The following is a 24629-nucleotide window of genomic DNA, read 5'->3' as shown; positions in this document are numbered from 1 at the left end:
TGCAGACGCGCACACCTCATTGCTGTGCGTCCCGTCACAGGTGGGCGTGATGATGTCATCACGCCCGCCTGCGCTGGGATTTCTCTACTTGGTAGTGAAATCCCAGCGCAGGCGGGCGTGATGACATCATCACGCCTGCCTGTCCCGAGACGCACAGCAATGAGGTGTGTAGCCTGTAGCGTAGGTGATCGGCCACGGGGTAAGGAATTATTGACTCCCATGCCCTGCCGCAATATTCAGCTACAGCATGGCAGCCCTGTCGCAAATGGCATCTGCAAATTTCAAGACGCATTGGCGACCATTTTGGTCGCCATCTGGAGCGCTATATTGGGGAAGAATATAGTAATGTTCAGAGGCCTTGCCAGGGGTGGAATGGAAAATTAAAATGGCCCTGGAAAAAAACTAAAAGTTGCCCTATGTTGTATGTGGATCAAAAATGACAGAAGGAAAGGCCAACATTACCATTTTGCGGTACAAAATACCACTCCAGCAGAGCCAAATACAATAGTGCAGCACAATTTACTGCCCCAGCAGAACCAAACACTGCAGTGCATCACAAAATACTGCCCCAGCAGCATAAAATACCTCCCCAGAAGCTGCCAGGTCCTGGAGGGTGTCTGGGGGGTGCCTGAGATAGCTAGCCAGGTGCATAAGTACTTGATGCTCCCAGGGTTAAAGGGGGTGTCCCATCTCAGACAGTGGGGGCATATCGCTAGGATATGCCCCAATGTCTGATAGGTGCGGGTACCACCACTGGGACCCACACAGAAACTTAAAACTGAGCCAGCAACGTCCCGGAGGGCGCACTGCGCTCAGCTACTTTCTGCCCTCCTGTAGGAATGAATGGAGGGTGGCCGCACCTATCAGACATTAGGGGCATATCCTAACGATATGCCCAAAGTGTCTTAGATGGGATATCACATCATAGCTTACCTGGCTGGCGGCCATAAAGAGGGGTCAGGCGGCCCCCTGGACATTGGCCTACCGGGAAGTTTCCCTCTAAGGTTCATGGACAGTCCGCCCCTGGGCCTAAAGCTATGTTCACACTGGGAAGATTTCCTATGCAGAAATTCACATGAAATATCAGCACCAGGGTGAGATCTGCCATCTTTCCGGAGCAGAGGTTAGCCACCACAGGCTTAGGGCCTAGAAGCTTCCCATAGGTCTCTACCAGTAATGTACTAGTATTAGGGTACGTCCACATGGGACAGGAGATACAGAGGAAAAGTCTGCTTCACATTGTGACAAAAACATGGCAGAAAATGAATTAAATGCAGTTTTTCCTTCGGAAACAGCTGTGGATTTCGCCATCTCCATTGCAAAGGAGACCCGCTGCATAAATTGAAATGCACACCGCAAGTCAATAGTGGATGTGAATCTTGTCCACTTTTCTGGTAATGTAGAACATTACGAATTTCCCTTCATGAGGCAACTTCGTAATTTGAGTAATTAACGCCACATGTGAACTGTACTGATAGCTTTATTGGGTGACCAGAAAAAGTATAATTGTAAGCTCTTTGTCAGGCAGGATTACTAATCAATAACTGAGGGAATAGATTTGAATAACATAAAGATTATTACACTGGACACAGGCAAAGCTATAGGAGAAGTCTGCTGGATGCTAGCAGTGCACGGCAGTGATGGTGTCTACTACTACAGTTTACACCACCCAGGAACTGCACATATATACTACTACTACTCGTATCCTGCCCCTCACAGTGAGGAGGTAGGTGCTGGACGTCACCCTGCCCCATCATCTATCTCCTCACTGCTATCTTCTTCCTATCTGCTCCCCCCCCCCCCCGTGTGACGTCAGCGGAGGCTCCTGTGGTAACTTCCTGGTCACACAGCAGCAGCAGGGACAGCTGTAGACAGCACCGAGCCCGGGGTGAGGGACAGGGGCCACCTGGGGCAGTGACAGTCGGGGGCATGCCGCACACGGGGGGCACTCTCATGTGAGGTGGGGCGCAGGACGTGGCAGTGCGGGCACAGGGGCACACACCGAGCAGAGGGACAGACATGTCACACACCCGCCCGCCTCTGAGCTGAGGATGGACTCCAGAACCAGGTGAGAGGCAGTACCTGGCCCAGTCCTCCTGTCTGTCTGTGCAATCTGTATATCTGTCCCTGTGTCTGTCTAATCTATCTCATATATATATATATATATATATATATATATATATATATATATATATATATATATATATATATATGTGTGTGTGTGTGTGTGTGTGTGTGTGTGTGTGTTTCCCTTTCTCTCATTATATATATATATATATATATATATATATATATATATATATATATATATTATTATTTATTAAAGCACCATTCCTTCCATAGCGCTGTACATATGATAAGGAGTGCACATACATAATACAGACAACTGCACTAAGCATGAATAAGACCAGTTACAAACTGGTACAGAAGGAGAGAGGGCCCACAATCTACACAGGAGATATATCTATCTATCTACTCATCATACATAATCTATTTTATATTGATCTGTCTGTCAATTCTTGTATTATTCCTCCTATCATCCCTGAGTGTTCAGGATTGTATTTGTTGACATGCATAGCTCCCTATTAGAGATGAGCGAACTTCTGTTTTAAGTTCGGCGTCTAAAGTTCGGCTTCCGGTTAGCGGAGGATCCCGATATGGATTCCGAATTCCGTTGTGGTCCGTGATAGCGGAATCAATAATGGCCATTATTGATTCCGCTACCACGGACCACAACGGAATTCGGAATCCATATCGGGATCCTCCGCTAACCGGAAGCCGAACTTTAGACGCCGAACTTAAAACAGAAGTTCGCTCATCTCTACTCCCTATAGATGCACACGTGTCGCTTCTCTCTGCTGCTGGAGCACGTTCTTCTAAGACTTGGTCACAGGGAACCTCTCGTCCTTATTATCCCTGGATCATCGCTGGATCATCGCTGCATCCATCTATGATGCTTTGTAAATCAGTTAAATACATAGGAACCTTATTATAAGGGTTTCCATTACAAGGTTACACCACTCCAACCATTGCTTGTTACCGCTGTGAAAATACTCTTTCCCTTCCCCCCCACCAAATGGACACTTGCATGAGTCAGCCTGTTGTCGTCTCGGAGAAGCTAAGAGTGGTTGTCAGGAGACGCTGAGATCTGAGGGAATCCCAGGGTCACGTAGACTGATCAGATATTCATGGCGTATTCTATCCATGTGGGAAAACAATAGTATATATATACTGTCAACGTTAAGCAACATCCCCCCATTGTGTACTTCAGATGAGCAGGCCCAGCGCTGGTCTCCATACGTGGTGGGTGCCATGATGATGAAGGCTCCAGGCCTGCCATGGTGGCACTGTGCTCAGCTTGCTGTGGAGATGCGGGCAGAGCGCTGTATGAGCCTGTACGCTGCTAACTCCGCCTCTCCAAGTGACAAACACAACCGAAATGGCTCTCAGGCCTTATTCAGACGGCCGTATGCTGTACGCAAAAATGCGGATCCGGTTTTTTAAGCGGATTACTTCTATGGGGCCCTATTCTTCCGTTCTATGGCTCAGCAAAACAATTAAAACATGTCCTATATTTGTCAGTGAAAATCAGGACATGGCCCCATTGGAGTCTATGGGTCAGCATACAGCCATCTTAATGAGTCCTCGTAGAGATGGACGCTTTGGGTCTGCCGCAGTGGAAGATGCCCTTACTGAGTGTCTCTTTATGTTGGCGTACAGAATGGGGTCTGGAGTGGGCGCCCTCTGTACAAAAGAACGCTATAATCTGGATGTGTGTTCGAGGCCTAAACTGCTGTGTATTCCAGGGACTGTGCCTGCAGTGGCCCTTCCCTCTTCTAGCCCCATAGACAGCAGATTTTGAGTAGGGAGCAGGACTCCGGCTAGGAGGGAGCTTGCTGCAGCAGAGGACCCTTCTCTACAGCTCTCCCTGCAATAGAGGAAAGGTAATGGTTTTTTTCTACAAACATCATTTATCACCTATCCTATATAATCAGTGGGGATCTGACTGCTGAGACCCCTGACGATTAGGAAAATGAGGGTCCCTGAGTCCCCTATAGGAAGGGAGTGGTGGTGCCTATGTGCGACCAATGCTTCATTCACTTCTATAGGACTGTCAAGTACAGTGCTCGGCCACCTCTGTACGTCCTGTAGAAGTAAGTGGTGTGGTGGTCACGTGCGCTACCACCCCATTTACACAGAGGACTCTCATTCTCATGATTGGTGGGGGTCCCACCAGTCTGAAACCCAGCAATCATACATTCATGTTGTTTATGGAGGAACCCCATTGACCCCACTCTTCCATATGCTCCTGACAAACATGTTAGACCCCTTTTTCACTAGGTGTAATTTTCCTTTTTTCATTATACTTTTTACTCACTTTTTATGTTTTGTGTCCCTTCAGGTTAGTATTTATAACTGTCACTATTTAGTGATTCCGTTCCATTGCATTCCCATAATGGAGAAGCAGTGTTTTTGAGTGCATCCTGGGATGCGGAGCAAGACGGATCCGTCATGACCCACAATGTAAGTCAATAGGGACGGATCCGTCTTGGCTATTTTAAAGATAATACAACCAGATCCGTTCATAACGAATGCAGGCGGTTGTATTATCAGAGTGTTTTTGCTGATCCATGACGGATGTGAAAGTAGCCTTAGTTCTGTCCAAGCTTTTGAGTAGACATTTTCCAGTTCCATCAGCCATAATATCTCACATTTAGGCCCCTTGCAGACGAGCGTGAGCGAAATGGGTCCAGATGTGTTGCGGATGCGTTCAGTGAAAAATGCGCAATTTCGAAAGCAAGTTCATTCAGTTTTCTATGCGATTGCGTCCAGTTCAATGCGATTTAATGCGTTTTGCACGCGTGTGATAAAAAAATTGAAGGTTTACAAACAACATCTCTTAGCAAGCATCAGTGAAAAACGCATTGCATACGCACTTGCTTGCGGATGCTATGCGATTTTCATGCACGCCCATTCACTTCTATGGGGCCAGCGTTGCGTGAAACTCGCAGAATATAGGACGTGCTGCGAATTTCACGCAACGCACAAGTGATGCGTGAAAACCAACACTCATGTACATGAATGAATGGGTCCGGACTCCGTGCGGGTGCAATGCGTTCACATCAGGCATTGCACCCGCGCTGAATACTCGCTCGTCTGCAAGGGGCCTTAGGCTGGGTTCACACTTGAGCGTTTTACAGCGCGTTCAAACGCGCTGTAAAACGCTCAACACATGAAAACCAATGCTTCCCTATGGCCCTGGTTCTCACTTGAGCGTTTTACAGCGCGTTTGAACGCGCTGAAAAACGCCCTACGCTCAAACAAGTTCTTCTTTGGGGCGTTTTGACGCGCGTTTGTGGCCATAGGACACTGCAGTCAATCACACAAACGCGCGTTTACTATTGCAAAAAACGCACATAAAAACGCGCGACAAAAACGCGCGTTAAACGCGCATATCAAATACGCTCAGGTCTGAACCCAGCCTTAGGGTTTGTTCACATTTTGCAGTCAGATGGTTTTTTGCAACATGAACACATCCTTAGGCCACCTGCACACAGGTGCGGCTGAACGCACAAAGGATCCGCACAAATTTCAGTGTGGATTTATGTACATTTCTGCAGCATATCCGCACTAAAATCCCTAATGTCTGACAGCGGCCTTTAGTGCGGATTTGATGCGGTTTTGCGGCTGGTCTTGCCCTTCCTTGGAAAGAAAGAAATTCGCAACTAAAACTGCAAACATGATTGACATACTATTACATGTCAATTTCCACATGGAAAAAATCTGCCAAGTGTACATAAGATTTGTGTTATCTCATACACTTTGCTGATATGTTAATATGCTACAGTTTTTCCGCACGGCATTCTACACGGAAAAGCCGGAACGTGTGCAGGTGGCCTTAGGGTACGGTCACACGGTCAGGTTTCCTGATGCAGTGTGAAGTAAATGAAAAAAGAGAGAAGTAGTATCTGTCCTCTCTACTTTCTCTGCTGTTATGATCCACTTTTAATTTTGTCTTCTAAAACTGCTCGCAGACACCTGACTGTGTGACTGTACCCTTAGGCCACACAGCGCAAAATAAGAGCGTTTTTTCCACGCAGGTTCCCGAGCAGAAAAACGGCAGCATATTGTCGTATCAGCCAGGTGCATTACACTAATCTCATGTAGACTTTGCTAATTTTTTCTGTGCGGGAATTGACTTGCTGTGCGGTTTTCAAAATTTAAAGCATGTCAATTACGTGGTTTTTAGATGCGGATTTCACCCTTTTCAATCGGCAAAACCGCATCAAATCTGCACAAAAAAACACGCAACTAGACATTGAAGATTTTGATGCGGATATGCTGCAGAAACGCACGGAAATCTGTGCAGGTTTTATGTGCGTTCACCCACACCCATGTTCAGGCTTCCTTAGGCCCCTTGCAGACGAGCGTGTCCGGATGCATTGCGGCAAACCCGCGCGAGTAGGTACGCAATTGCAGTCAGTTTTGACTGCGATTGCGTTCCGTTGTTCAGTTTTTATCGCGCAGGTGCAATGTGATTTGCACGTGCGTGATAAAAAACTGAATGTGGTACCCAGACCCGAAATTCTTCACAGAAGTTCAGGTTTGGGTTCAAGGTTGTGTAGATTGTATTATTTCCCCTTATATCATGGTTATAAGGGAAAACAATAGCATTTTGAATACAGAATGCATAGTACAATAGGGCTGGAGGGGTTAAAGAAAATTAATATTTTTTTTTTTAACTCACCTCATCCACTTATTCGCGCAGCCCAGCTTCTCTTCTGTCTTCTTCTTTGAGGAATAAGACCTTTTGATGACATCACTGCGCTAATCACATGGTCCATCACATGATCTTTTACCGTGGTGATGGGTCATGTGACGGACAATGTGATGAGCGCAGTGACGTCATCAAAGGTCCTTTTCCTGTGCACAGCAAAGATGAAGCCGGGCTGCGCGAGCCAGTGGATTAAGGTAAATTATATGATTATTATTATTATTATTATTATTTTTAACCCCTCCAGCCCTATTGTACTATGCATTCTGTATTAAGAATGCTATTATTTTCCCTTATAACCATGTTATAAGGGAAAATAATAATGATCGGGTCTCTATCCCGATAGTCTCCTAGCAACTATGCGTGAAAATCGCACTGCATCCGCACTTGCTTGCAGATGCTTGCGATTTTCACGCAGCCCCATTCAATTCTATGGGGCCTGCGTTGCGTGAAAAACGCAGAATATAGAACATGCTGCGATTTTCACGAAACGCACAAGGGATGCGTGAAAATCACCGCTCATGTGCAGAGCCCCATAGAAATGAATGGGTCCGAATTCAGTGCGGGTGCAATGCGTTCACGTCACGCATTGCACCCGCACGAAAAACTCGCTCGTGTGAAAGGGGCCTTAGGGTGGCTGCAGATGGTGCAGAAAATATGCATGCAATCTGCATCAATACCACACCAATAAAAATATATAAATCATGTTTTTTTTGCTGATTTGATGTGGGTTTTCCACAGATCTCACCCTTCCATTGAAAAGGGTGAGAAAAACACAATTCACATGCTTCAGATTTCCGCACCTGAGCGAAAAATAACTAATTGTGTATTTGAAATTTGTCTAATCTCATACACTTTGCTGGTACGGTATTACGCTGCGTTTTTTTTGGGCAAAATCTGCGTAAGGACGGGTTCTCATTGTCAGTATTGAATTTCGTTATAGGTTCTAGGACGGAATGCAAAACGGAAGCCTTTAAGAGGCATTCCGTTTTTCTATGGGGCCAAATAATGGTTCCGTTTGTTTCTGTTATACATGATGGAAAAATAGTCCTGTCGACTATTTTGTCCGTCATTGTCTAACGGAAACAAACGGAACCGCTATTTGGCCCCATAGAAAAACGGAATGCCTCTTAAAGGCTTCCGTTTTGCATTACGTCCTAGAATTCCGTTATAACTCTGTTATAACGGAACCTATAATGGGATTCAATAACGCCAATGCGAACCCGCCCTAATCTGGCCTGTGTGCAGGCACCCTAAGGCTGGGTTCACAGAACAAACGCACCAAAGGGTGCCCTCAAACGCTGCAGATGTTGTTGCAGTAAAGCTGCAGATTAGACGCAGTTTCATTCTTCCGGAGTGCTGCTTTCATTTTTCCATATCATTTTAAGAAATGAAAGCTGAACTCTGATTGGTTACTAGAGGCAGCAAGACCAGTTCTTTTTGTAAGGCCTCATGCACTTGACGTTGGTTTAGGTCCGCATCCGAGCCGCTTGTTCTGTGGGTCAGATGAGGACCCATTCACTCCAGACTGCGTGTGGTGTCCGCATCCACATGGCTGTTCCACGGCAAAAAAAATGTCCTATTCTAGTCCGTTTTACAAGGATAGGACTGCTCTATTGAGGGCCAGACGTTCTGTTCCGCAAAATGCGGAACGCACGCGGCCAGCATGACACAGTCACGTGCATGAGGCCTAATTGAGCCCCAGATTGTGCTGTGGGTTATAACTCCACAGTTCTGAAAATGTCTGAAAGTAGGCCCTTGGCTAAGACAAGTCACAGAATTTCACCCGTCATAGCCAGCCCAGCAGGTCACACGCACTTATGTGGCGATTTCTGTGTGGGAAATCTGCAGCATAACCTGGTACCAGCCAGGTAGATGAGACTTTTAAATTCTAATCTACACAGTGCGAAATTGAGACATGAAGGCATCTTTCGGCACTATTAATAAATCTCCCCGCACTGCGGTTTGGGCTGGGAGCCATGACGCATTTTTGTTGCTGTGTTCAGCACGTGGGTGGCAGTGATGGCAGGACACTGAAATCCCAGCGCTGATGGGTCAGGCATGCCACGTCTGGCTCGGCACACCTGCTTCATCGCTCATTCTGCCCACCTGTCATCGTGACATGACGGATTCACTCTCACCGCAGGAAGGAGCATCTGTCAGAAGTTTATATAGTGCGGCTGATTTCTGCTGCTAGTCAGACTCCATAATGTAGATGAGCTATATCGGCCTGTAATATAACATGTGATGGAAAAATTAATCCAGCCAGCAAAGGAGGCAATATGGACAATCGCAATACATTAGTTAGTGTCTTGTAGAGAAAGTTAATACATGATAAATATCATTTACTGAAGTGACACAACCCCTTTTAGGAAAATATGAAATCATCCACATAGCTCTGTGTGCTTTTATTGTGTAAAAAAACGATTTGATACATATGCAAATTAACATAAAAGAGTCATATCTTACTCGTGTGACCAGAGAAGAGTCATATTTTCAAGCTCTGACTCCTCTCAGGTTAATTTGCATATGTATACAATCGTTTTTTTTTCACACAATAAAAGCACACAGAGCTATGGGGACTGGGTATTGCGGATGTGCTAGCGGCCATCTTGCAACCCATGTCCTCAGCTCTATACACAAAATCCCGGTGATCGGTTCCCTTTAAGTCACAGATTTTGTCACACACCATTTTTGCAGCAAAATCGGAAACTTTTCCCCGTTCAGGGCACTTTCCCAGAGTGGCGAGAAAAGTGGGCGTTACATGGGCAGAGAAGCGGGCGGCTCATTTGGCACTTATCAGTTTTTGGCATGGATAAAAGCTTAAATGTATGCCAGTCAGGGAGCTGGTTAGAGTTTGGTTGGTTTCACCTAACCGTTTATTTTTCCTGTGATGTGAAAAATGAAGGAAAAAACAGATCCTGTATATTAAGCATGCAGGACTTGTTTTCTGTCTAAAATGACGAATCTCAGATGGAAATGGCTAAAACGAATGCCAAATGCCCAGGCAGTTATCAGACATGACCCGAATGTTCCTGGTAATGGTGGGGTCCTTAGCGGTGCCGATAGCTGCAATTTTATGCCGCAAGGGCATTCATATAATAATACAATAATTCCCCTGATCGTCAGCCCATTTCAAGCTGGTAATAGACCAGGGATCAGCAACCTCCGGCACTCCAGCAGTTCTGAAACTACAACTCCCAGAATTCTCTTTTCACTTATGTGGGAAGTTAAAAGAACAACGGAGTAAGGGCTCATGTACATGGCTGTTGCCCGGCTGTGCCCATATTGTGTCCCACAGACAGCGGGTCCGCAATATGCGGGCACCGGCCATGCGCATCCAGCATCATTGGATGTGGACCCATTCACTTGAATTGGTCTGCAATCGGGAAGGTCGGTGCGGAATGGAGGCAAGGAACCCCACAGAAGCACTAAGCATCGGACTCGGACCCGTGCTGACCTCCCAGCATTGAAGGGGTCACATAGCATTATATTGATTTATGATGCTATGTAACCCTTAGGCCCCTTTCACACAGGCGAGTATTCCGCGCGGATGCGATGCGTGAGTTGAACGCATTGCACCCGCACTGAATCCTGACCCATTCATTTCTATGGGGCTGTTCACACGAGCGGTGATTTTCACGCATCACTGAAAATCGCAGCATGCTCCTCTTTGTGCGTTTTTCACGTAACGCAGGCCCCATAGAAATGAATGGGGTTGCGTGAAAATCGCAAGCAAGTGCGGATGCGGTGCGATTTTCATGCATGGTTGCTAGGTGACGATCAGGATGGGGACCCGATCATTATTATTTCTGAATACAGAAATAATAGCATTCTGAATACAGAATGCATAGTAAAATAGGGCTGGAGGGGTTAAAAAAAAAAAAAAAATTTTTTAACTCACCTTAATCTACTTGTTCGCGCAGCCGGCATCTCTTCTGTCTTTAACTGTGAGCAATAGGACCTTTGATGTCACTGCATTCATCACATGGTCCATCACATGATCCATCACCATAGTGATGGATCATGTGATGAATGCAGTGACATCATCAAAGGTCCTATTGCTCACAGTTAAAGACAGAAGAGATGCCGGGCTGCGCGAACAAGTGGATTAAGGTGAGTTAAATTTTTTTTTTATTTTTTTTAACCCCTCCAGCCCTATTTTACTTAGCATTCTGTATTCAGAATGCTATTATTTTCCCTTATAACCATGCACAGCCCCATAGAAATGAATGGGTCATGATTCAGTGCGGGTGCAATGTGTTCAACTCACGCATCGCATCCGCGCGGAATACTCGCCCGTGTGAAAGGGGCCTAAGTATAGGACATGTCCTGTCTTTTGCGGAGTGGCCGTATGGATGCGGAAGCACATGGACCTTCCGCATGCTTCCGCTTCCGTGCAGCTACCTTGCAAAATATAGGACGTGTCCTATACTTAGCTGTAACATGCAGAGGACGGACCCATTAAAGTCAATGGGTCCGCACCGTTATACAGCGCGTGCACCGCCGGTAAACGTGTTTTGTAGACCGCAAAACAATGTTGCGTGAATGCGACCTAATAGTGAAACGTGGTAAAATAAGGGGTTCCCCTAATGACCAGCCTGTTCTGGGCCTTTGTAATCAATCGTTTCTTTTCATCATCACATTCCAAGAGCTGTAACGTCTTTATTGTTCCATCAATGCAGATGTATGAGGGCTTGTTTTTTTGAGGACAGGCTGTAGTTTTTATTGCCACCATTTTGGCGTACACATGACTTACTGAGTAACTTTTATTCACTCTTTTTGAGGGGATGAAAAAAAACAGCAATACTGCCACGGAGTTTGGACGTTATATATTTTGCTTATAAATTTTGTTAATTCTTGGCATATATAACATGGTAATATTCTCTGGGTCAGTACGATTACAGCAATACCAAATACATATTCCGGTATTTTTTTATTTTTTACATTTTACTACTTTTTTTGCACAATTAAAACCCTTTTAAAAACATGTTTTTGCATTGCTTCGTGACAAGCTTTTTTTGTTTTTGCATTGCTTTGTGACCCATAGCTCTTTTTATAGGGTATAGGGTATATATATAGGGTATAAGGGTACATAACATTTTTTGATCACTGGTGGTGAATAAGCCAAAAACAACGATTCCTGCATTGTTTTGTTTTTTTTCTTTTGTTTTATGGCATTCAACATACAGGATAAATTACATGATAATTGTGTAGTTTCGGTCATTTTTACAAAAAAAAATTCTATTGAAAAGCTTTTTTTCAATGCAAAAATGTGTTTTGGCGATCTTTTATTTATTTATTAAAACTAACTTTTTTTTTTTTAACCATTTATTAGTCCCACAAGGTGATCTTCTGATTGCTTCTATAATACACTGTACTGCTCATGTAGTATAGTGTATTATACTGGCAGTCATGAACAGGTTGCACCAGACACTTCCATGCAGGCCTGGGGACTTCATTAGGCCCTAGGCCTGCGATATGCCCCCAATGTATGAGATGGGCCAACCCCTTTAATGACATCTTTCTGTAAAAAAAGGGAATAATAATGAAAGTAACGTGGACATGATTGAAATAATGGTGCACAATTCTAGCCTGCAGTTGTTTCCATATAATAGGTAAAAGCTGATGACAAGTTACCGTTAAGCTGGATGTTCATAATAAAGGGTGCGGAACTTGCCATTTTTGGTAGTATCTCTAGCTATGCAATATGTGTAATATTAGCCCATGCCTGGAATTTGGGGGTGGGGGGAGGAAGATCAAATACATTCTATTTCAGCATGCCCAATCATTTGTTTTCGGTGGGATATACAGTACCAGTCAAAAGTCTGAACACCTCTTTTCATTCCATGTTTTTGTTTCATTTTGAAGACATAGGAACACATAGGGCGTTAAACCGGAATGTTTTATATTTTTGATTCTTCAAAGTAGCCCCCTTTTGCATTGATGACAGCTTTGCACACTCTTGGCATCAGCTTCGTGACGTAGTCACCTGGAATGGTTTTCCACCAGTCTTGAAGGAATGCTCAGAAGCACTTGCTGCCTGTTTTCACACTGCCATCCAACTCGTTTCAAACCATACCAGTTGGGTTAAGCTGGTCCCTTACATAACCTAGGGATGTGTTTGGGATCATTGTCATGTAGAAAAAAGGACCGCACATCACAGACACTATAATAGAAAATGCCTTTTCTGGTTCGCAAGAATAGGACATGTTCTATTTTTTTCAGGAACGGAATTGCGGATCCCGAAAAAACGGATTCGGATTCTGAAAATGCGGATTCCCATCTGTTCCAGCCCCATTGAAAGTGAATGGGTCCGCAAACTGCGGAACAAATGCGGACCCAAATTACGGACGTGTGAATGGACCCTTAGAACAGTAATAGAATAGGGCTAAGCAGTGTATGAAATTGTGTACCAATCCCACCTCAGCACACCACAACGGATGTGCTCACATACATTATAAGGTCTCATGCTCATGGCCGTTTTTGGCCGGTGCCTGTATTGTGGCCTACAAATAGCGGGTCTGCAATATATGGGCACCGGCCAATGGGTCCTCAATCCGGAAGGTGCGATGCGGAATGGGGCACAGAACACTACGGAAGCACTACCGCTGCATACGGCAGGCACATGGTCGGTGCCCGTGCATTATGGACCACAATTTACTGTCCGCAGTACGGGCACAGGCCAAAAACAGCCATGTGCATGAGGCCTAAAGGCAAGAGATTCCACAAATTAATTCTTGAAGGGGTTGTCTCATCTTAGACAATAGGGGCATATCGTTTGGATATACACCTATTTTCTGATATTGAGAACGGAGTCCCGAAAGTGGTGGAGGGCGTACTGTGCATGCGCAGCCGCCCACCACTCATATCTTTGGAGCCGCCGAAAATAGCCGAGCACAGGCCCCATAGGAGTGAATGGGAGCGGTGACCGGCCATGCCTGGTGCACTCCCATTCACTTTTATGAGGAAAGTGCTTGATGGTGACCGGACCGGAGTCCCCCAGCCACCACTTTGCGGGGCTCCATCCTCGATATAGGTGCGGGTCCCACGGGGTTATATCCTAGCGATATGTCCCCAACCTGGTAATTGAAAACCATTCCAGATGACTACCCCATGAAGCTGATTGAGAGATTGCCAAGACTATGCAGAGCTGCCATCAATCCAAAAGAGGGCTACTTTGAAGAATCAAAAATATAAAACATATTTTAGTTTGGTTTACTGCTTATTTCAATATGTGTTTCTTCATCATTTTCATGTTTTCAATATGAATCTACAATGTAGAAAAGACAAAAATAAAAACCATGGAATAAACAGATGTGTCCAGACTTTTGTGTCTTTCTTTGCTGAAGTAATAGGCAAGTCAGGAGAGATTGACAGCTATCTAATGTATATGACTGTTATTGTAGACATTAATAACCTGCCTACAGTTATCATATCCAGTCTGCTCATTACATGTATGGTTGGGTCAGCTAGAAATGACTTCTGTCTGTCCATCATCTCCATCACATGGTGGCACTGCCCTGGTTACATACAACCCCTGTAGAGGTGCCACTAGCGAGGTCTGTAAACCTGTCTTCTCTCAGGCTGCGGGTTATGTTTTCCTGCCGGGTTTCTAAACTAAGTAGAGAAAAAGGCCTCAGACCGTTGTGAAGGGCAGCTTGAAAAGCATAGTCTCCTCTCCTTGTGGAAGCTCGTATTCCCAGTAGCTATGGCAGTATGGATAAAATGCCAGAACAAGCTGGAGCTGAGATCAATATTTGTCGGGTAATTTTGCATGTGTCCTGCATAATAATAACAGGACTTTAACCACAGCCAGTTATCCACCGTGTTCTCACTTTACTGGCCATATTCTTTTGTGCAACAGTCATGGGCCGCATAGAGGCCATATGCAGCTTGCTACACCAAACTTTAGTATAAAAAAAAATAGTGGTCAAAAATTAAAACTTACTAGTATTAATAAAAAAATGTGGCCACAATGTACAGAAGAGTTGATGTTTTGCTTCTGTTGCAGGGAGAAGCCGGAGAGAACATTTGATTTGGTGCTAAGGGTGGAGTGTTCTGCTTCTGAAAATGAAGGTACGTCACATTGTTTTAATAAAATCTGGCTTGCTTCTCCTGGGTTATAATGGTGTCATGATCCACCCCATTTTCTTTTTGTAAGGACTTTGCCTCAGTTGGATCCTGGAATTGATGGTTTATCTGGTGTAGATGAATTAGAGTACCCATAATCTAGCGGTATCCAGCATATAGATCTCCGCATGATGGACCTTGAAGGAATAAAGATGGCTGTACACATATGAATGTCGACGAGACCTTCTAACCATCTAGTGTGCCAACTCTTCCCCAACAGCAGATGACGGGGGGAGGGGTTTGGGCAAATTGAATTTCACTATGCCTGATGTTCTTTTTCTCAAGTGGGTAGTCACCTCTAGAGGTGTCTGGCAGCTGTTTATTTCCCTCCCGACTACATGAACACTGGGCCGAGGGAGTCATAAGGAATAGCTCTCTCTGAAGTATATAGCAAAGGCTTTGGACATATTTGGGGGATATTTGAATTCTAGTTATCTTGGACTAAATGCTAATTTTCCAGTTGGTCTTTATAAAAAAATTTTTTCAAGAGTTTGTCTTCTTCAGCTTTCAATTCCTCTGCTTCTGCATCGACTGTTCATTCTCCTGCTCACAGTGTCTCTGATTGCTGGATCTGCATTCATTGTCTCGAGTTTCCCGACAGCTCATAACACTCATTTGAGGCCTCTTTCACACTACCGTTTTTTCCGTTTTGCGGGCCGTTTTTTCGTTCCGTATATGGAACCATTCATTTCAACGTATGCATTCCGTTTCCGTATTTCCGTTCCGTTGAAAGATAGAACATGTCCTATATTTGGCCGCAAATCACGTTCTGTGGCTCCATTCAAGTCAATGGGTCCGCAAAAAAAACTGAACACATACGGAAATGCATCCGTATGTCTTCTGTATCCGTTCCGTTTTTTCTGAACCATCTATTGAAAATGTTATGCCCAGCCCAATTTTTTCTATGTAATTACTATATACTGTATATGCCATACGGAAAAACGGAACGGAAACAAAAAAACAGAACAACGGATCCGTGAAAAACGGAACGCAAAACACTGAAATCGACTTACTGTAGTGTGAAAGAGGCCTAAGCCATATTCTTATCAGTTTGTTTATCAGCTGTTTCAAATTATGTAGATTAGGCCTGCTCTGACAGATCTCACTAAGGCCTCCTGCACACAACCATTTTTTTCCCCCGTTTACTGGCCGTTTTTTGCGTTCCGTATACGGAACCATTCATTTCAATTGTTCAGCAAAAAAAACGGAATGTACTCTGTATGCATTCCGTTTCCGTATTTCCGTTTTTTCCGTTCCGTTTAAAGATAGAACATGTCCTATTATTGCCCGCAAATCACGTTCCGTGGCTCCATTCAAGTCAATGGGTCCGCAAAAAAACGGAACACATACGGAAATGCATACGTATGTCTTCCGTTTCCGTTCCGTTTTTTGCGGAACCATCTATTGAAAATGTTATGCCCAGCCCAATTTTATCTATGTAATTACTGTATACTGTATATGCCATACGGAAAAACGGAACAGAAACGAAAACACAACGGAAACAAAAAACGGAACAACGGATCCGTGAAAAACGGACCGCAAAACACTGAAAAAGCCATACGGTCGTGTGCAGCAGGCCTAAGAAGGAGAAGGAAAGTTTTAGAAGACAAACTGTTAACATTTTTTAATAAAGACCAGTAAATAAAATGCAGTAATAAAAAATGCCCACAAAGGTGTCCATAGCCTTCAAAGAGGTGTTTCTGGATTTTACTATTGATGTTCTTTCCTCAGAATAGGCCATCAATATCAGATTAGCTATTCCCAAGTAGCGCCGATACAGGAACTATAGCTCTACTCCCATTCAAGTGGAGCAGTTGATTTTTGTGGGTACAGGGTGTCGGCTCCCTGCCAATCATATATTGAGGGCCTATGTTGAGAATACTTATGTCATAAAAAATTCTAAATACTACCCGCGCTGATTCTGGCACGCTTTCTTAATCATACATTCAGAGAAATGTACTTGCCGTTATGAACATGAAGAGGGAGGAGAAACGGCTCAGTCCTGTTTTTTCTCCTGTAGGAGCACGATGTTCCTCCTCTGCTTCTTCTTGCTGACACCCAGTAGTCGCGCGCTGCTCCGACTGGTAGCTAGCGCGCACGTGGGGAAGTCGGCAAGTAGTTGCTGTGAGAACTTCTGTGTGACGTCACACTCCTCTATGGATGCCCCTAAGGACCAAAATACCTTACGACGCGTTTCGGAATAAGCGTATTCCTTCGTCAGGGATCTATGTTGAGAATAGGCCATTGGTAATAAAATCCTGGAATACCCCTTTAACAATTGACATTTGGAAAACTGGGGTCATAACTGAATAACCTGTCACCAAATATACACTGCTCAAAAAAATAAAGGGAACACAAAAATAACACATCCTAGATCTGAGTTAATTAAAAATTCTTCTGAAATACTTTGTTCTTTACATAGTTGAATGTGCTGACAACAAAATCACACACACACAAAAAAATGGAAATCAAATTTTTAACCGATCGAGGTCTGGATTTGGAGTCACACTCAAAATTAAAAACACACTACAGGCTGATCCAACTTTGATGTAATGTCCTTAAAACAAGTCAAAATGAGGCTCAGTAGTGTGTGTGGCCTCCACGTGCCTGTATGACCTCCCTACAACGCCTGTGCATGCTCCTGATGAGGTGGCGGACGGTCTCCTGAGGGATCTCCTCCCAGACCTGGACTAAAGCATCTGCCAACTCCTGGACAGTCTGTGGTGCAACGTGACGTTGGTGGATAGAGCGAGACATGATGTCCCAGATGTTCTCAATTGGATTCAGGTCTGGGGAACGGGTGGGCCAGTCCATAGCATCAATGCCTTCGTCTTGCAGGAACTGCTGACACACTCCAGCCACATGAGGTCTAGCATTGTCTTGCATTAGGAGGAACCCAGGGCCAACCGTACCAGCATATGGTCTCACAAGGGGTCTGAGGATCTCATCTCGGTACCTAATGGCAGTCAGGCTACCTCTGGCGAGCACATGGAGGGCTGTGCGGCCCTCCAAAGAAATGCCACCCCACACCATTACTGACCCAATGCCAAACCGGTCATGCTGGAGGATGTTGCAGGCAGCAGAACGTTCTCCACGGCATCTCATGACTCTGTCACGTCTGTCACATGTGCTCAGTGTGAACCTGCTTTTATCTGTGAAGAGCACAGGGCGCCAGTGGCGAATTTGCCAATCTTGGTGTTCTCTGGCAAATGCCAAACGTCCTGCACGGTGTTGGGCTGTAAGCCCAACCCCCACCTGTGGATGTCGGGCCCTCATATCACCCTCGTGGAGTCTGTTTCTGACTGTTTGAGCAGACACATGCACATTTGTGGCCTGCTGGAGGTCATTTTGCAGGGCTCTGGCAGTGCTCCTCCTGTTGCTCCTTGCACAAAGGCGGAGGTAGCGGTCCTGCTGCTGGGTTGTTGACCTCCTATGGCCTCCTCCACGTCTCCTGATGTATTGGCCTGTCTCCTGGTAGCGCCTCCATGCTCTGGACACTACGCTGACAGACACAGCAAACCTTCTTGCCACAGCTCGCATTGATGTGCCATCCTGGATAAGCTGCACTACCTGAGCCACTTGTGTGGGTTGTAGACTCCGTCTCATGCTACCACTAGAGTGAAAGCACCGCCAGCATTCAAAAGTGACCAAAACATCAGCCAGGAAGCATAGGAACTGAGAAGTGGTCTGTGGTTACCACTCCAGAACCACTCCTTTTATTGGGGGTGTCTTGCTAATTGCCTATAATTTCCACCTGTTGTCTATCCCATTTGCACAACAGCATGTGAAAATTGATTGTCACTCAGTGTTGCTTCCTAAGTGGACAGTTTGATTTCACAGAAGTGTGATTGACTTGGAGTTACATTGTGTTGTTTAAGTGTTCCCTTTTATTTTTTTGAGCAGTGTATTTCAGTAAAACCAGCTGACCTGAGAGATGTGCGCTTGTCAGCTGAATCCAATGGTTTTGGTCCCATCTTGCCATGTGTCTGCATTGCTGAGAAATTCGCTTTTTAATACTATTGAAATGTGCAACAAGGTTCATTCACTCTCTTGCATGCCCCCACCACTTTGACAGGACGAGGCAGTGAAGACATAATCACGCCTGTCCCTGAAGTGTCCTGTGGTCTCGCGCCTGCTCGTTCGGCGTAGGGACAGTACAGTTCAGATGCGCCCCGGCCGATTGAAGCCAATGCGCATGTGTGAGATTTCGGAACCAAACGCGATTATGTCTTCAGTGCCTGGCGCTGTCGGTCAGAGTGGTGGAGGACGCGGCATGCAAGAGAGTGAGTGGAGCCTCTACGTGCAATGACACTGTCCTCGTTGCACCATGGGGCTAATTTGCATATCATTGAAAAGCTAATTTCTAAGTAAATACATTCAGCTGACGAGCACACAACTCTCAGGTCAGCTGGTTTTGGTGAGATATATTTGGTGACAGGTTCCCTTTAAGAGATAATGCAGTGATGTTTCTACTGCTTACCTTAGGCAGCTCATAAAGATGGGATATCTGATTAGTGGCAGCTACCTCTCCTGATTCAGTGTTATAAAGGGGGAGGAAGCCGCTGCCAGACACTGCCATTAGGGAAGAGTCTGGAGGCCCCATAAACATTAGAGGCTCACTGGTTTTGACCAGTGTCCTACATGGTAAGATCAGTGCAATGTGGCCTTTCTGGTAGTCCTTTGGTCCTTAGTACAGTTCTCCATGAATAGATATATGTGCGTCTACATGTATTTTCTGTAGGCTTTTGCTGCTTCTCTTGTAAGTGAAGAGGACCTTGTGTGGTTTTGTGGCTGTAACAACTATGAAACCTCTTTTCCTTTTTCATAATAATTTTGAAGAAGTTATGATGTACTGATAACATAATGTGCCTTCTACTGTATGAGAAGGAGCTTAGCGTCCAGTAACGAGGTAGTGGTCAACTCATTTATTTCCAGGAGACCCTTGTCTCGTGAGTGCAAAGAAGCAAATTCATCAAAGAAATATCTATCATGGCTTTATATACGGCCACAATTTTTGTAGCTGTCAAGTCAGGTTTACTCACATTTTTTTTAAATGGAATCTGTCACCAGAGACCTCCCTATCAAACTGTTTGCATAGACAGCTCTGGGTCACCCGATTAAGGCCTATTTCACACTTGCGTTGTTGTTTTCCGGTATTGAGAATCTCAATACTGGAAAAAAATGTTTCCGTATAGTCCTCGTGCATTCTGAATGGAAAGGGATCCGTTCAGGATGTCTTCCGTCCTTTCAGAATTTCGTTTTGTGACCAGACACAAAACTGCTGCACGCCAGCCAAAAGCAGTAATATAAATAAAAAAACAAATCTACATCAGTCTGACTCCTGCTACATAACATATAAGGATAGCCCAGCATGTTCAGGGTGAGAAGTTGGCTTTAAAAGGATTGTTCAGGATTATTATTTTTATTTATAACTGCCCCCCTTTAGCGGACCTGTGAAGAGAGCGATACTTACCTGCTCCGGACGGGGTGACGTCAGCCACTGCAGCAAATGACTGGCCCCAGCAGTGACGTGTGACACGTTGCCACTGAGGCATTAGCTGCAGTGGTGCACATGATGCCGCCATGCAGGATGTTTACATGTGGGGTTTGGTAAAGACAGCCCAGGAGCCATGGAGCGGCAGGGAGAAGGTAGGTGCAGCTCTCCTCACAGGTCCTGCTTGTATTTAACAAGGAGAATCATCCTGTACAATCCCTTCAAATATACTACTTCAAGAATACTATCTTCTGGGATCCATGTGAATGTTCTGCAAAACTTTTCTTTGCCTGTAATGTTATGTTGTGATACTGTAACGTGTAGGCGTGTGTTGGCATTTAATCATCTACATGTCTCGGAGCTCACCATACTTTACAGTCCGCTGCAGCTTTTATGTGAGCAGATGATATTGCATTATAAGAGCTGTGTGCCTCTTGTCCTCTTCATCAACTTCTATTTAAAGAGAGTAGAAGGTTTAGGCAGAGCTTTACCTCATCCGTGGGCGTACTTTTTAGCCGTGAAACTACAACATTTACAAGGGTGTCTGACTCTAGAAAATAATTCAGTCCTTTATACCGGGGCGACCGTTGCTTGGAGCGTTGGAGGCACATACATTTAAGTTACTGTCCCCTGCTGTGCCCATTCTCCTTCTTGTGTATAAAGTGTGGTGGAAGATAAGAGAATTTCTGGGGGTCGAGGGGTGTACGAAGTATACGCCTGTTTGGAAAAATATATATATATTTTTATATCTCAGCTGTACGATAATGGGGACCTTTAAAAGGGTTATTCCAAAATTAAAGGGGTTGTCCAAGTTATATATATTTATTCTAATGTGCCTTATATCATCCTAAACAATCATTTTGTAAATTACTTTATATTTCCTTGTGGTCCTGTTTCACCCGCAGGGCTGCAGGCCACGTGACTCCCGACGTCATCCTCCAGGCTCCTGTGATGACGTCTCGTGTACAGGCTTATTTCTGCCTGAGGGAGTGGCCCAGCTCTGTACACGAAACGTCAGAGCCTGTGTGCCCCCCCCCCCCCCCCTCTCAGCAGCTTGCTGCCAGCCGGCTCCTATGAGGAATCGCGCATGCGCGATCACTCACCTGTGCGGCGGCAGCCCTGTGAAAACAGCATTCCCGTCACAATTCTTTGTAAATATAAGAATATATATATTGAGATTTATATACATCTATATGTAATCTATATCTGCAGTGCAGGGGGAGGGGATGGGTAGATTGCTTACACCCACAAATATTCATGAGGGAGAGCTCAGTGATTGTTATACGCTCCCACAGCATGTAAACAAAGGAGGCACTGTGCAAAGGGGTGGGGGTGTGTGTGTATGTATGTATGTATGTATGTATGTATGTATATATATATATATATATATATATATATATATATACTGCTCAAAAAAATAAAGGGAACACAAAAATAACACATCCTAGATCTGTATTAATTAAATATTCTTCTGAAATACTTTGTTCTTTACATAGTTGAATGTGCTGACAACAAAATCACACAAAAATAAAAAAATGGAAATAAAAATTTTCAATCCATGGAGGTCTGGATTTGGAGTCACACTCAAAATTAAAGTGGAAAAACACACTACAGGCTGATCCAACTTTGATCTAATGTCCTTAAAACAAGTCAAAATGAGGCTCAGTAGTGTGTGTGGCCTCCACGTGCCTGTATGACCTCCCTACAACGCCTGTGCATGCTCCTGATGAGGTGGCGGACGGTCTCCTGAGGGATCTCCTCCCAGACCTGGACTAAAGCATCTGCCAACTCCTGGACAGTCTGTGGTGCAACGTGACGTTGGTGGATAGAGCGAGACATGATGTCCCAGATGTGCTCAATTGGATTCAGGTCTGGGGAACGGGCGGGCCAGTCCATAGCATCAATGCCTTCATCTTGCAGGAACTGCTGACACACTACAGCCACATGAGGTCTAGCATTGTCTTGCATTAGGAGGAACCCAGGGCCAACCGCACCAGCATATGGTCTCACAAGGGGTCTGAGGATCTCATCTCGGTACCTAATGGCAGTCAGGCTACCTCTGGCGAGCACATGGAGGGCTGTGCGGCCCTGCAAAGAAATGCCTCCCCACACCATTACTGACCCAATGCCAAACCGGTCATGCTGGAGGATGTTGCAGGCAGCAGAACATTCTCCACGGCGTCTCCAGACTCTGTCACGTCAGTCACATGTGCTCAGTGTGAACCTGCTTTCATCTGTGAAGCGCACAGGACACCAGTGGCGAATTTGCCAATCTTGGTGTTCTCTGGCAAATGCCAAACGTCATGCACGTTGTTGGGCTGTAAGCACAACCCCCACCTGTGGATGTCGGGCCCTCATATCACCCTCATGGAGTCTGTTTCTGACCGTTTGAGCAGACACATGCACATTTGTGGCCTGCTGGAGGTCATTTTGCAGGGCTCTGGCAGTGCTCCTCCTGTTCCTCCTTGCACAAAGGCAGAGGTAGCGGTCCTGCTGCTGGGTTGTTGCCCTCCTACAGCCTCCTCCACGTCTCCTGATGTACTGGCCTGTCTACTGGTAGCGCCTCCATGCTCTGGACACTACGCTGACAGACACAGCAAACCTTCTTGCCACAGCTCGCATTGATGTGCCATCCTGGATAAGCTGCACTACCTGAGCCACTTGTGTGGGTTGTAGACTCCGTCTCATGCTACCACTAGAGTGAAAGCACTGCCAGCATTCAAAAGTGACCAAAACATCAGCCAGGAAGCATAGGAACTGAGAAGTGGTCTGTGGACACCACCTGCAGAACCACTCCTTTATTGGGGGTGTCTTGCTAATTGCCTATAATTTCCACCTGTTGTCTATCCCATTTGCACAACAGCATGTGAAATTGATTGTCACTCAGTGTTGCTTCCTAAGTGGACAGTTTGATTTCACAGAAGTGTGATTGACTTGGAGTTACATTGTGTTGTTTAAGTGTTCCCTTTATTTTTTTGAGCAGTGTGTGTGTGTGTGTGTGTGTGTGTGTATATATATATATATATATACAGTGGGGGAAATAATTATTTGACCCCTCACTGATTTTGTAAGTTTGTCCAATGACAAAGAAATGAAAAGTCTCAGAACAGTATCATTTCAATGGTAGGTTTATTGTAACAGTGGCAGATAGCACATCAAAAGGAAAATCGAAAAAATAACTTTAAATAAAAGATAGCAACTGATTTGCATTTCATTGAGTGAAATAAGTATTTGAACCCCTACCAACCATTAAGAGTTCTGGCTCCCACAGAGTGGTTAGACACTTCTACTCAATTAGTCACCCTCATTAAGGACACCTGTGTTAACTAGTCACCTGTATAAAAGACACCTGTCCACAGAATCAATCAATCAAGCAGACTCCAAACTCTCCAACATGGGAAAGACCAAAGAGCTGTCCAAGGATGTCAGAGACAAAATTGTAGACCTGCACAAGGCTGGAATGGGCTACAAAACCATTAGCAAGAAGCTGGGAGAGAAGGTGACAACTGTTGGTGCGATTGTTCGAAAATGGAAGGAGCACAAAATGACCATCAATCGACCTCGCTCTGGGGCTCCACGCAAGATCTCACCTCGTGGGGTGTCAATGAGAAAGGTGAAAAAGCATCCTAGAACTACACGGGAGGAGTTAGTTAATGACCTCAAATTAGCAGGGACCACAGTCACCAAGAAAACCATTGGAAACACATTACACCGCAATGGATTAAAATCCTGCAGGGCTCGCAAGGTCCCCCTGCTCAGGAAGGCACATGTGCAGGCCCGTCTGAAGTTTGCCAATGAACACCTGAATGATTCAGAGAGTGACTGGGAGAAGGTGCTGTGGTCTGATGAGACCAAAATAGAGCTCTTTGGCATTAACTCAACTCGCTGTGTTTGGAGGAAGAAAAATGCTGCCTATGACCCCCAAAACACCGTCCCCACCGTCAAGCATGGGGGTGGAAACATTTTGCTTTGGGGGTGTTTTTCTGCTAAGGGCACAGGACAACTTATTCGCATAAACGGGAAAATGGACGGAGCCATGTATCGTGAAATCCTGAGCGACAACCTCCTTCCCTCTGCCAGGAAACTGAAAATGGGTCGTGGATGGGTGTTCCAGCACGACAATGACCCAAAACATACAGCAAAGGCAACAAAGGAGTGGCTCAAGAAGAAGCACATTAAGGTCATGGAGTGGCCTAGTCAGTCTCCGGACCTTAATCCAATCGAAAA

General features: G+C 45.1%; 1 protein-coding gene across 6 annotated transcripts in view; it reads left to right on the top strand.

Moving 5' to 3' along the window:
* Positions 1 to 1888: 1888 nt before the first annotated feature.
* Positions 1889 to 24629, top strand: part of DENND1B (DENN domain containing 1B) — a 197947-nt gene continuing 175206 nt past the window's right edge. For all 6 annotated transcript variants that reach the window (XM_040406712.1, XM_040406709.1, XM_040406711.1 and 3 more), the window contains exons 1-2: positions 1889 to 2068; positions 14790 to 14854. In XM_040406712.1, the coding sequence (XP_040262646.1) occupies positions 2052 to 2068; positions 14790 to 14854 (82 nt within the window). In that variant the 5' untranslated portion in view covers positions 1889 to 2051. The remainder of the gene's footprint in view (positions 2069 to 14789; positions 14855 to 24629) is intronic.

The sequence above is a fragment of the Bufo bufo genome, chromosome 9 (assembly GCF_905171765.1).
Source record: "Bufo bufo chromosome 9, aBufBuf1.1, whole genome shotgun sequence".
Lineage (NCBI taxonomy): Eukaryota > Metazoa > Chordata > Amphibia > Anura > Bufonidae > Bufo > Bufo bufo.
Note: the sequence above shows the minus strand (reverse complement) of the source record. Positions and strands in the feature narration are given on the sequence as shown.